At 52.2% G+C, this 14,281-nt stretch overlaps 1 protein-coding gene across 3 annotated transcripts in view; it reads right to left on the bottom strand.

The window, feature by feature from the left end:
* The window catches only part of SURF1 (SURF1 cytochrome c oxidase assembly factor), a 155,608-nt gene that overhangs the window by 80,966 nt on the left and 60,361 nt on the right, over window positions 1-14,281 (bottom strand). For all 3 annotated transcript variants that reach the window (XM_083160436.1, XM_083160438.1, XM_083160435.1), the window contains exon 4: window positions 9,847-9,929. In XM_083160436.1, the coding sequence (XP_083016562.1) occupies window positions 9,847-9,929 (83 nt within the window). The remainder of the gene's footprint in view (window positions 1-9,846; window positions 9,930-14,281) is intronic.

The raw sequence follows: 14,281 nt of genomic DNA on the forward strand, positions 1-14,281 counted from the left end.
CCGGGGAGCCCCCTATAGCCCCCTCACAGGATGTATGGTAATATGGTATCAGCCACGGGGAGGCACATAGACATACTGGGCCCTAAGCACCAGGGAGCCCCCTATAGCCCCCCTCACAGGATGCATGGTAATATCGTATCAGCCCCTGGGAGGCACATAGACCTACTGGGCCCTAAGCACCGGAGAGCCCCCTATAGCCTCCTCACAGGATGCATGGTAATATGGTATCAGCCCCGGGGAGGCACATAGACATACTGGGCCCTAAGCACCAGGGAGCCCCCTATAGCCCCCTCACAGGATGCATGGTAATATGGATTCAGATCAGGGGAGGCACGTAGACATACTGGGCCCTAAGCACCAGGGAGCCCCCTATAGCCCCCTCACAGGATGCATGGTAATATGGTATCAGCCCCGGGGAGGCACATAGACATACTGGGCCCTAAGCACCAGGGAGCCCCCTATAGCCCCCTCACAGGATGTATGGTAATATGGATTCAGACCAGGGGAGGCACATAGACATACTGGGCCCTAAGCACCGGGGAGCCCCCTATAGCCCCCCTCACAGGATGCATGGTAATATGGTATCAGCCCCGGGGAGGCACATAGACATACTGGGCCCTAAGCACCAGGGAGCCCCCTATAGCCCCCTCACAGGATGCATGGTAATATGGTATCAGCCCAGGTGAGGCACATAGACATACTGGGCCCTAAGCACCAGGGAGCCCCCTATAGTCCCCTCACAGGATGCATGGTAATATGGTATCAGCCCAGGTGAGGCACATAGACATACTGGGCCCTAAGCACCAGGGAACCCCCTATAGCCCCATCACAGGATGCATGGTAATATGGTATCAGCCACGGGGAGGCACATAGACATACTGGGTCCTAAGCACCTGGGAGCCCCCTATAGCCCCCTCACAGGATGCATGGTAATATCGTATCAGCCCCGGGGAGGCACATAGACATACTGGGCCCTAAGCACCAGGGAGCCCCCTATAGCCCCCTCACAGGATGTATGGTAATATGGATTCAGACCAGGGGAGGCAAATAGACATACTGGGCCCTAAGCACCAGGGAGCCCCCTATAGTCCCCTCACAGGATGCATGGTAATATGGTATCAGCCCCGGGGAGGCACATAGACATACTGGGCCCTAAGCACCAGGGAGCCACCTATAGCCCCCTCACAGGATGTATGGTAATATGGTATCAGCCCCTGGGAGGCACATAGACATACTGGGCCCTAAGCACCGGGGAGCCCCCTATAGCCCCCTCACAGGATGTATGGTAATATGGTATCAGCCACGGGGAGGCACATAGACATACTGGGCCCTAAGCACCAGGGAGCCCCCTATAGCCCCTCTCACAGGATGCATGGTAATATCGTATCAGCCCCTGGGAGGCACATAGACATACTGGGCCCTAAGCACCAGGGAGCCCCCTATAGCCCCCTCACAGGATGCATGGTAATATGGTATCAGCCCAGGTGAGGCACATAGACATACTGGGCCCTAAGCACCAGGGAGCCCCCTATAGTCCCCTCACAGGATGCATGGTAATATGGTATCAGCCCAGGTGAGGCACATAGACATACTGGGCCCTAAGCACCAGGGAACCCCCTATAGCCCCATCACAGGATGCATGGTAATATGGTATCAGCCACGGGGAGGCACATAGACATACTGGGTCCTAAGCACCTGGGAGCCCCCTATAGCCCCCTCACAGGATGCATGGTAATATCGTATCAGCCCCGGGGAGGCACATAGACATACTGGGCCCTAAGCACCAGGGAGCCCCCTATAGCCCCCTCACAGGATGTATGGTAATATGGATTCAGACCAGGGGAGGCAAATAGACATACTGGGCCCTAAGCACCAGGGAGCCCCCTATAGTCCCCTCACAGGATGCATGGTAATATGGTATCAGCCCCGGGGAGGCACATAGACATACTGGGCCCTAAGCACCAGGGAGCCACCTATAGCCCCCTCACAGGATGTATGGTAATATGGTATCAGCCCCTGGGAGGCACATAGACATACTGGGCCCTAAGCACCGGGGAGCCCCCTATAGCCCCCTCACAGGATGTATGGTAATATGGTATCAGCCACGGGGAGGCACATAGACATACTGGGCCCTAAGCACCAGGGAGCCCCCTATAGCCCCCCTCACAGGATGCATGGTAATATCGTATCAGCCCCGGGGAGGCACATAGACATACTGGGCCCTAAGCACCAGGGAGCCCCCTATAGCCCCCTCACAGGATGCATGGTAATATGGATTCAGACCAGGGGAGGCACGTAGACATACTGGGCCCTAAGCACCAGGGAGCCCCCTAAAGCCCCCTCACAGGATGCATGGTAATATGGTATCAGCCACGGGGAGGCACATAGACATACTGGGCCCTAAGCACCAGGGAGCCCCCTATAGCCCCCCTCACAGGATGTATGGTAATATGGTATCAGCCCCGGGGAGGCACATAGACATACTGGGCCCTAAGCACCAGGGAGCCCCCTATAGCCCCCTCACAGGATGCATGGTAATATGGATTCAGACCAGGGGAGGCACGTAGACATACTGGGCCCTAAGCACCAGGGAGCCCCCTATAGCCCCCTCACAGGATGCATGGTAATATGGTATCAGCCCCGGGGAGGCACATAGACATACTGGGCCCTAAGCACCAGGGAGCCCCCTATAGCCCCCTCACAGGATGTATGGTAATATGGATTCAGACCAGGGGAGGCACGTAGACATACTGGGCCCTAAGCACCGGGGAGCCCCCTATAGCCCCCCTCACAGGATGCATGGTAATATGGTATCAGCCCCGGGGAGGCACATAGACATACTGGGTCCTAAGCACCTGGGAGCCCCCTATAGCCACCTCACAGGATGCATGGTAATATGGTATCAGCCCCGGGGAGGCACATAGACATACTGGGCCCTAAGCACCAGGGAGCCCCCTATAGCCCCCTCACAGGATGTATGGTAATATGGATTCCGACCAGGGGAGGCACGTAGACATACTGGGCCCTAAGCACCAGGGAGCCCCCTATAGCCCCCTCACAGGATGCATGGTAATATGGTATCAGCCCAGGTGAGGCACATAGACATACTGGGCCCTAAGCACCAGGGAGCCCCCTATAGTCCCCTCACAGGATGTATGGTAATATGGATTCAGACCAGGGGAGGCACGTAGACATACTGGGCCCTAAGCACCAGGGAGCCCCCTATAGCCCCCTCACAGGATGCATGGTAATATGGTATCAGCCCAGGTGAGGCACATAGACATACTGGGCCCTAAGCACCAGGGAGCCCCCTATAGTCCCCTCACAGGATGTATGGTAATATGGATTCAGACCAGGGGAGGCACGTAGACATACTGGGCCCTAAGCACCAGGGAGCCCCCTATAGCCACCTCACAGGATGCATGGTAATATGGTATCAGCCCCGGGGAGGCACATAGACATACTGGGCCCTAAGCACCAGGGAGCCCCCTATAGCCCCCTCACAGGATGCATGGTAATATGGATTCAGACCAGGGGAGGCACGTAGACATACTGGGCCCTAAGCACCAGGGAGCCCCCTATAGCCCCCTCACAGGATGCATGGTAATATGGTATCAGCCCAGGTGAGGCACATAGACATACTGGGCCCTAAGCACCAGGGAGCCCCCTATAGTCCCCTCACAGGATGCATGGTAATATGGTATCAGCCACGGGGAGGCACATAGACATACTGGGTCCTAAGCACCTGGGAGCCCCCTATAGCCCCCTCACAGGATGTATGGTAATATGGTATCAGCCCCGGGGAGGCACATAGACATACTGGGTCCTAAGCACCTGGGAGCCCCCTATAGCCCCCTCACAGGATGTATGGTAATATGGATTCAGACCAGGGGAGGCAAATAGACATACGGGGCCCTAAGCACCAGGGAGCCCCCTATAGTCCCCTCACAGGATGCATGGTAATATGGTATCAGCCCCGGGAAGGCACATAGACATACTGGGCCCTAAGCACCAGGGAGCCACCTATAGCCCCCTCACAGGATGTATGGTAATATGGTATCAGCCCCTGGGAGGCACATAGACATACTGGGCCCTAAGCACCGGGGAGCCCCCTATAGCCCCCTCACAGGATGCATGGTAATATGGTATCAGCCACGGGGAGACACATAGACATACTGGGCCCTAAGCACAGGGGAGCCCCCTCACAGGACGCATGGTAATATGGTATCAGCCCCGTGGAGGCACATAGACATACTGGGTCCTAAGCACCGGGGAGCCACCTATAGCCCCCTCACAGGATGCATGGTAATATGGTATCAGCCCAGGGGAGGCACATAGACATACTGGGCCCTAAGCACCAGGGAGCCACCTATAGCCCCCTCACAGGATGCATGGTAATATGGTATCAGCCCCGGGGAGGCACATAGACATACTGGGTCCTAAGCACCAGGGAGCCCCCTATAGCCCCCTCACAGGATGCATGGTAATATGGTATCAGCCCCGGGGAGGCACATAGACATACTGGGCCCTAAGCACCAGGGAGCCACCTATAGCCCCCTCACAGGATGCATGGTAATATGGTATCAGCCCCGGGGAGGCACATAGACATACTGGGCCCTAAGCACCAGGGAGCCCCCTATAGCCCCCTCACAGGATGTATGGTAAAATCGTATCAGCCCCTGGGAGGCACATAGACATACTGGGTCCTAAGCACCGGGGAGCCCCCTATAGCCCCATCACAGGATGCATGGTAATATGGTATCAGCCCCGGGGAGGCACATAGACATACTGGGCCCTAAGCACCAGGGAGCCACCTATAGCCCCCTCACAGGATGCATGGTAATATGGTATCAGCCCCGGGGAGGCACATAGACATACTGGGTCCTAAGCACCAGGGAGCCCCCTATAGCCCCCTCACAGGATGTATGGTAAAATCGTATCAGCCCCTGGGAGGCACATAGACATACTGGGTCCTAAGCACCGGGGAGCCCCCTATAGCCCCATCACAGGATGCATGGTAATATGGTATCAGCCCCTGGGGGGCACATAGACATACTGGGCCCTAAGCACCAGGGAGGCTCCTATAGCCCCCTCACAGGATGTATGGTAAAATCGTATCAGCCCCGGGGAGGCACATAGACATACTGGGCCCTAAGCACCAGGGAGCCCCCTATAGCTCCCTCACAGGATGCATGGTAATATGGTATCAGCCCCGGGGAGGCACATAGACATACTGGGTCCTAAGCACCAGGGAGCCACCTATAGCCCCCTCACAGGATGCATGGTAATATGGTATCAGCCCCGGGGAGGCACATAGACATACTGGGTCCTAAGCACCGGGGAGCCCCCTATAGCCCCCTCACAGGATGTATGGTAATATGGTATCAGCCCCGGGGAGGCACATAGACATACTGGGTCCTAAGCACCGGGGAGCCCCCTATAGCCCCCTCACAGGATGCATGGTAAAATCGTATCAGCCCCGGGGAGGCACATAGACATACTGGGCCCTAAGCACCAGGGAGCCCCCTATAGCTCCCTCACAGGATGCATGGTAATATGGTATCAGCCCCGGGGAGGCACATAGACATACTGGGCCCTAAGCACCAGGGAACCCCCTATAGCCCCCTCACAGGACGCATGGTAATATGGTATCAGCCCCTGGGAGGCACATAGACATACTGGGCCCTAAGCACCAGGGAGGCTCCTATAGCCCCCTCACAGGATGCATGGTAATATGGCATCAGCCCCGGGGAGGCACATAGACATACTGGGCCCTAAGCACCAGGGAACCCCCTATAGCCCCCTCACAGGACGCATGGTAATATGGTATCAGCCCCTGGGAGGCACATAGACATACTGGGCCCTAAGCACCGGGGAGCCTCCTATAGCTCCCTCACAGGACGCATGGTAATATGGTATCAGCCCTGGGAAGTACATAGACATACTGGGTCGTAAGCACCGGGGAGCCACCTATAGCCCCCCTCACAGGATGCATGGTCATATGGTATCAGCCCAGGGGGGGGGGGGGGGGCACATAGACATACTGGGTCCTATGCACCAGGGAGCCCCCTATAGCCCCCTCACAGGACGCATGGTAATATGGTATCAGCCCTGGGAAGTACATAGACATACTGGGTCGTAAGCACCGGAGAGCCCCCTATAGCCCCATCACAGGATGCATGGTAATATGGTATCAGCCACGGGGAGGCACATAGACATACTGGGTCCTAAGCACCAGGGAGCCCCCTATAGCCCCCTCACAGGATGCATGGTAATATGGTATCAGCCCCGGGGAGGCACATAGACATACTGGGTCCTAAGCACCGGGGAGCCCCCTATAGCCCCCTCACAGGATGCATGGTAATATGGTATCAGCCCCGGGGAGGCACATAGACATACTGGGTCGTAAGCACCGGGGAGCCCCCTATAGCCCCCTCACAGGATGCATGGTAATATGGTATCAGCCCCGGGGAGGCACATAGACATACTGGGCCCTAAGCACCGGGGAGCCCCCTATAGCCCTCTCACAGGATGCATGGTAATATGGTATCAGCCCCGGGGAGGCACATAGACATACTGGGTCCTAAGCACCGGGGAGCCCCCTATAGCCCCCTCACAGGACGCATGGTAATATGGTATCAGCCCCGGGGAGGCACATAGACATACTAGGCCCTAAGCACCGGGGAGCCCCCTATAGCCCCCTCACAGGATGCATGGTAATATGGTATCAGCCCAGGGGAGGCACATAGTCATACTGGGTCCTAAGCACCGGGGAGCCCCCTATAGCCCCCTCACAGGATGCATGGTAATATGGTATCAGCCCCGGGGAGGCACATAGATATACTGGGTCCTATGCACCGGGGAGCCCCCTATAGCCCCCTCACAGGATGCATGGTAATATGGTATCAGCCCCGGGGAGGCACATAGACATACTGGGTCCTAAGCACCGGGGAGCCCCCTATAGCCCCCTCACAGGATGCATGGTAATATGGTATCAGCCCCGGGGAGGCACATAGACATACTGGGTCCTAAGCACCAGGGAGCCCCCTATAGCCCCCTCACAGGATGCATGGTAATATGGTATCAGCCCCGGGGAGGCACATAGATATACTGGGTCCTAAGCACCGGAGAGCCCCCTATAGCCCCCTCACAGGATGCATGGTAATATGGTATCAGCCCCGGGGAGGCACATAGACATACTGGGTCCTAAGCACCAGGGAGCCCCCTATAGCCCCCTCACAGGATGCATGGTAATATGGTATCAGCCCAGGGGGGGGGGGGGGGGGGGCACATAGACATACTGGGCCCTAAGTACCAGGGAGCCCCCTATAGCCCCCTCACAGGATGCATGGTAATATGGTATCAGCCCCTGGGAGGCACATAGACATACTGGGCCCTAAGCACCGGGGAGCCCCCTATAGCCCCCTCACAGGATGTATGGTAATATGGTATCAGCCCCGGGGAGGCACATAGACATACTGGGTCCTAAGCACCGGGGAGCCCCCTATAGCCCCCTCACAGGATTCATGGTAATATGGTATCAGCCCCGGGGAGGCACGTAGACATACTGGGCCCTAAGCACCGGGGAGCCCCCTATAGCCCCCTCACAGGACGCATGGTAATATGGTATCAGCCCCTGGGAGGCACATAGACATACTGGGCCCTAAGCACCAGGGAGGCTCCTATAGCCCCCTCACAGGATGCATGGTAATATGGTATCAGCCCCCGGGAGGCACATAGATATACTGGGTCCTAAGCACCAGGGAGCCCCCTATAGCCCCATCACAGGATGCATGGTAATATGGTATCAGCCCCAGGGAGGCACATAGACATACTGGGTCCTAAGCACCAGGGAGCCCCCTATAGCCCCCTCACAGGATGTATGGTAATATGGTATCAGCCCAGGGGAGGCACATAGACATACTGGGCCCTAAGTACCAGGGAGCCCCCTATAGCCCCCTCACAGGATGCATGGTAATATGCTATCAGCCCCGGGGAGGCACATAGACATACTGGGTCCTAAGCACCGGGGAGCCCCCTATAGCCCCCTCACAGGATGCATGGTAATATGGTATCAGCCCCGGGGAGGCACATAGACATACTGGGCCCTAAGCACCAGGGAGCCCCCTATAGCCCCCTCACAGGATGCATGGTAATATGGTATCAGCCCCGGGGAGACACATAGACATACTGGGCCCTAAGCACCAGGGAGCCCCCTATAGCCCTCTTACAGGATTCATGGTAATATGGTATCAGCCCAGGGGAGGCACATAGACATACTGGGCCCTAAGTACCAGGGAGCCCCCTATAGCCCCCTCACAGGATGTATGGTAATATGGTATCAGCCCCGGGGAGGCACATAGACATACCGGGCCCTAAGTACCAGGGAGCCCCCTATAGCCCCCTCACAGGATGTATGGTAATATGGTATCAGCCCCGGGGAGGCACATAGACATACTGGCTCCTAAGCACCAGGGAGCCCCCTATAGCCCCCTCACAGGATGTATGGTAATATGGTATCAGCCCCGGGGAGGCACATAGACACACTGGGCCTTAAGCACCAGGGAGCCCCCTATAGCCCCCTCACAGGATGCATGGTAATATGGTATCAGCCCCGGGGAGGCACATAGACATACTGGCTCCTAAGCACCGGGGAGCCCCCTATAGCCCCCTCACAGGATGCATGGTAATATGTTATCAGACCCTGGGAGGCACATAGACATACTGGGCCCTAAGCACCAGGGAGGCTCCTATAGCCCCCTCACAGGATGCATGGTAATATGGTATCAGCCCAGGGGAGGCACATAGACATACTGGGCCCTAAGTACCAGGGAGCCCCCTATAGCCCCCTCACAGGATGTATGGTAATATGGTATCAGCCCCTGGGAGGCACATAGACATACTGGCTCCTAAGCACCGGGGAGCCCCCAATAGCCCCCTCACAGGATGCATGGTAATATGTTATCAGACCCTGGGAGGCACATAGACATACTGGGCCCTAAGCACCAGGGAGGCTCCTATAGCCCCCTCACAGGATGCATGGTAATATGGTATCAGCCCAGGGGAGGCACATAGACATACTGGGCCCTAAGTACCAGGGAGCCCCCTATAGCCCCCTCACAGGATGTATGGTAATATGGTATCAGCCACGGGGAGGCACATAGACATACTGGCTCCTAAGCACCGGGGAGCCCCCTATAGCCCCCTCACAGGATGTATGGTAATATGGTATCAGCCCCGGGGAGACACATAGACACACTGGGCCTTAAGCACCAGGGAGCCCCCTATAGCCCCCTCACAGGATGCATGGTAATATGGTATCTGCCTATGGGAGACACATAGACATACTGGGCCCTAAGCACCAGGGAGGCTCCTATAGCCCCCTCACAGGATGTATGGTAATATGGAATCAGACCAGGGGAGGCACATAGACATACTGGGCCCTAAGCACCACGGAGCCCCCTATAGCCCCCTCACAGGATGAATGGTAATATGTTATCAGCCCCTGGGATGCACATAGACATACTGGGTCCTAAGCACCAGGGAGCCCCTTATAGCCCCCTCACAGGATGCCATTGGCCATCAGGCAGGGTGTGGAACGCTACCTCATCCTGAAAACATTGTGTGCATAAGATCTTAACTAGGGAATTTTGGTGATGAACCTGACAATTGAGAACCATTTAGTGTGATTTTGATCAATATTAATGTTACCTTATAATACAATACAGCTCTAGCTTCACTGTTGTTGTAACAAGAAACAAATACAATTCAATTACAAAAATTTGAAACCAATATATTTATACATTAAGCTAAAACTATCTAACTCAATGTCAAATCCATACTCACTGAGCCGGGAGAGGTATTGGACTGGAATCAAACTGAGACCTCATCTGCTCGATCAGATTCAGCTTCCACTTCCGCCTCTGTAACTGGAAGATAAAACGAGACTGGACAGTTCCTTCAGATGTTCTCTTCCCCTGGACACAATCTCTACACAGGGAGCCCATCGGGCAGTGTTACAATATACCAAGGGGGGATTTAATTAGTGGCAAGAATATTTTTGTTTTTTAATAACATATATATATATATATATATATATATATATATATATATATATATATATTTATAGATGGTATGGGGGTGCAGGGTCCTTAAAGGTTAATTGAAACAGAACTTACCCAAGCCTCCGTGAAGGAAAGGAATGGACCAGCACTCACAGTTTGATGAAAAAAAGGTTTGTATTAGCAGTTACAGCATGGTGTACAAGCAGGCTGACCCAACAGCCGTTTCAACTGGATGCCTCTCTGATGAAAACTGGAGAGGCATCCAGTTGAAACGGCTGTTGGGTCAGCCTGCTTGTACACCATGCTGTAACTGCTAATACAAACCTTTTTTTCATCAAACTGTGAGTGCTGGTCCATTCCTTTCCTTCACGGAGGCTTGGGTAAGTTTTATTTATATATATATATATATATATATATATATATATATATATATATATATATATATATATATATATATATATATATATATATATATATATATATATATATAGCAGAAAATAAATGAAGCGCACCAATCAGTAATATAATATACACAACTTTTACTTATAAATACTGACATACATTTGGGTAAAGGTAGCAAAGCTTGCCATAGAGGAGTCGGGCAGCACTACAGGAAGGCACCGATGGAACAGCCGTATGCGGTGATCAATCGCCGGCAGCCGCTTACTCGGATCTACTCCTCCAAATCGACATGGACCAGATAGACGTCACAACGTCGGGATCACAGGAAGCCACGCGTACCTTTACCCAAATGTATGTCAGTATTTATAAGTAAAAGTTGTGTATATTATATTAGTGATTGGTGCACTTCATTTATCTTCTCCTACAAGCATACTACTGAGGATTCGTGGTGGATCCTACAAGTGGAGCGGCACACATTGTGGGACTTGTTTTGGACACAGTTACATGCTAAGGACTCTTTGGACTGAGTGCGCTGGGTATTATCTCAATATGGCAAGTAATATCAGTGTATTCCCAAAAAATATATTAGTGGTGGCAAAAACTCTCAAAATGCTCCTTCAAGAAATGTTCATATGTGTTAGAGAATTTGTGCCTTCATTGTTGTGTCCTTATGGGGTTTGTTAAATATGCGTACCATATAGCAAAGGTAAACAGGTATGCCTTTACTCCGCCACTCCTCCGGAGCGTCTCTCGGGGGGTGTCACACTCCTTTGTGTTGGAGGTACATAAATAAAAGTTGTAGTATCAGTCAAGTACACACTTTCATACACCGAAGTGTGGGAAGAAATGGTACAGTGGTTTGTATTTAGTGCTCTGCTGCCACCTTGTGGATTACAAAGTATAGCACATGTATAAGGAATATGTGAATGAATATACTGTAGCTCTTACTCACATTATATGAGGATCCATATTTTGGGTGAAGTATTCCTCATAAATTGTCTGGTTACATATTTAACAAACCCCATAAGAACACAACACGGAAGGCGAAAATATAAGGGGATTTTTGTAAATCATACGAAGCCCTTTCTCTGAGTCCATCATGGTGACACAGCTAACCATGAGATGAAGGAGGGTCCGCAGGAGCCAGGCACCAGGCTTCTCCCTTCGGCAGTGGATGTGTAGTATTCAGCCCGGCACTCCTCCTAAAGATATTCAGCTGCCGCGGTGCCTTCTTGTAACAATAACAAGAACACAAACTGATTTGATGGACAAAAAGAGGCAGTCGGGAGGTCTTTATACAGAAACAAATGTTAGTGAATCTTCACATTGTATAATGACCTCCAGAGTGCCTCTTTTTGTCCATCAAATCGGTATATATATATATATATATATATATATATATATATATATATATATATATATATATATATATATATATATATATATATATAAAAATATATATAGCGTTCATTGTACTTTGTTATTGTTGTTATGTTGACGGGTGCACATGCCAGTAGGCTGACGTGATTGGCGTTTCATAGTCACATAGTGATAACGTCACGCTAATGTGCGAAGAGATCAGTTAACAAACACCCTGAAAATGCCCCATAACCCTAGTAGAGAGATAAGTACCAACCAATAAGCTCCTAACAGACATCTTACAGGCTGTGTTTCAAAAAAGACAGTGAGGAGATTATTGACATGACTATGACATCTACATACAGCTAGAGTCCAGCAGCACAGAGACCATAGGAGGACTTTGCTCCTGACATCTACGTACAGCTGGAGTCCTCCCTGTCCAGCAGCACAGAGATCATAGGAGGACTTTGCTCCTGACATCTACATACAGCTGGAGTCCAGCATTATAGAGATCATAGGAGGACTTTGCTCCTGACATCTACGTACAGCTGGAGTCCTCCCTGTCCAGCATTATAGAGATCATAGGAGGACTTTGCTCCTGACATCTACGTACAGCTGGAGTCCTCCCTGTCCAGCATTATAGAGATCATAGGAGGACTTTGCTCCTGACATCTACATACAGCTGGAGTCCTCTCTGTCCAGCATTATAGAGACCATAGGAGGACTTTGCTCCTGACATCTACATACAGCTGGAGTCCTCTCTGTCCAGCATTATAGAGACCATAGGAGGACTTTGCTCCTGACATCTACATACAGCTGGAGTCCTCTCTGTCCAGCATTATAGAGATCATAGGAGGACTTTGCTCCTGACATCTACGTACAGCTGGAGTCCTCTCTGTCCAGCATTATAGAGATCATAGGAGCACTTTGCTCCTGACATCTACGTACAGCTGGAGTCCTCTCTGTCCAGCATTATAGAGATCATAGGAGGACTTTGCTCCTGACATCTACGTACAGCTGGAGTCCTCTCTGTCCAGCATTATAGAGATCATAGGAGGACTTTGCTCCTGACATCTACATACAGCTGGAGTCCTCTCTGTCCAGCAGCACAGAGATCATAGGAGGACTTTGCTCCTGACATCTACATACAGCTGGAGTCCAGCAGCACAGAGATCATAGGAGGACTTTGCTCCTGACATCTACGTACAGCTGGAGTCCTCTCTGTCCAGCAGCACAGAGATCATAGGAGGACTTTGCTCCTGACATCTACATACAGCTGGAGTCCAGCATTATAGAGATCATAGGAGGACTTTGCTCCTGACATCTACGTACAGCTGGAGTCCTCCCTGTCCAGCATTATAGAGATCATAGGAGGACTTTGCTCCTGACATCTACGTACAGCTGGAGTCCTCCCTGTCCAGCATTATAGAGATCATAGGAGGACTTTGCTCCTGACATCTACATACAGCTGGAGTCCTCTCTGTCCAGCATTATAGAGACCATAGGAGGACTTTGCTCCTGACATCTACATACAGCTGGAGTCCTCTCTGTCCAGCATTATAGAGACCATAGGAGGACTTTGCTCCTGACATCTACATACAGCTGGAGTCCTCTCTGTCCAGCATTATAGAGATCATAGGAGGACTTTGCTCCTGACATCTACGTACAGCTGGAGTCCTCTCTGTCCAGCATTATAGAGATCATAGGAGCACTTTGCTCCTGACATCTACGTACAGCTGGAGTCCTCTCTGTCCAGCATTATAGAGATCATAGGAGCACTTTGCTCCTGACATCTACATACAGCTGGAGTCCTCTCTGTCCAGCAGCACAGAGATCATAGGAGGACTTTGCTCCTGACATCTACGTACAGCTGGAGTCCTCTCTGTCCAGCATTATAGAGATCATAGGAGCACTTTGCTACTGACATCTACGTACAGCTGGAGTCCTCTCTGACCAGCAGCACAGAGATCATAGGAGGACTTTGCTCCTGACATCTACGTACAGCTGGAGTCCTCCCTGTCCAGCATTATAGAGATCATAGGAGGACTTTGCTCCTGACATCTACGTACAGCTGGAGTCCTCTCTGTCCAGCATTATAGAGATCATAGGAGGACTTTGCTCCTGACATCTACGTACAGCTGGAGTCCTCTCTGTCCAGCATTATAGAGATCATAGGAGGACTTTGCTCCTGACATCTACGTACAGCTGGAGTCCTCTCTGTCCAGCATTATAGAGATCATAGGAGCACTTTGCTCCTGACATCTACGTACAGCTGGAGTCCTCTCTGTCCAGCATTATAGAGATCATAGGAGCACTTTGCTACTGACATCTACGTACAGCTGGAGTCCTCTCTGACCAGCAGCACAGAGATCATAGGAGGACTTTGCTCCTGACATCTACGTACAGCTGGAGTCCTCCCTGTCCAGCATTATAGAGATCATAGGAGGACTTTGCTC

The sequence above is a fragment of the Crinia signifera genome, chromosome 9 (assembly GCF_055691185.1).
Source record: "Crinia signifera chromosome 9, ASM5569118v1, whole genome shotgun sequence".
NCBI classification, from domain to species: Eukaryota; Metazoa; Chordata; class Amphibia; order Anura; family Myobatrachidae; genus Crinia; species Crinia signifera.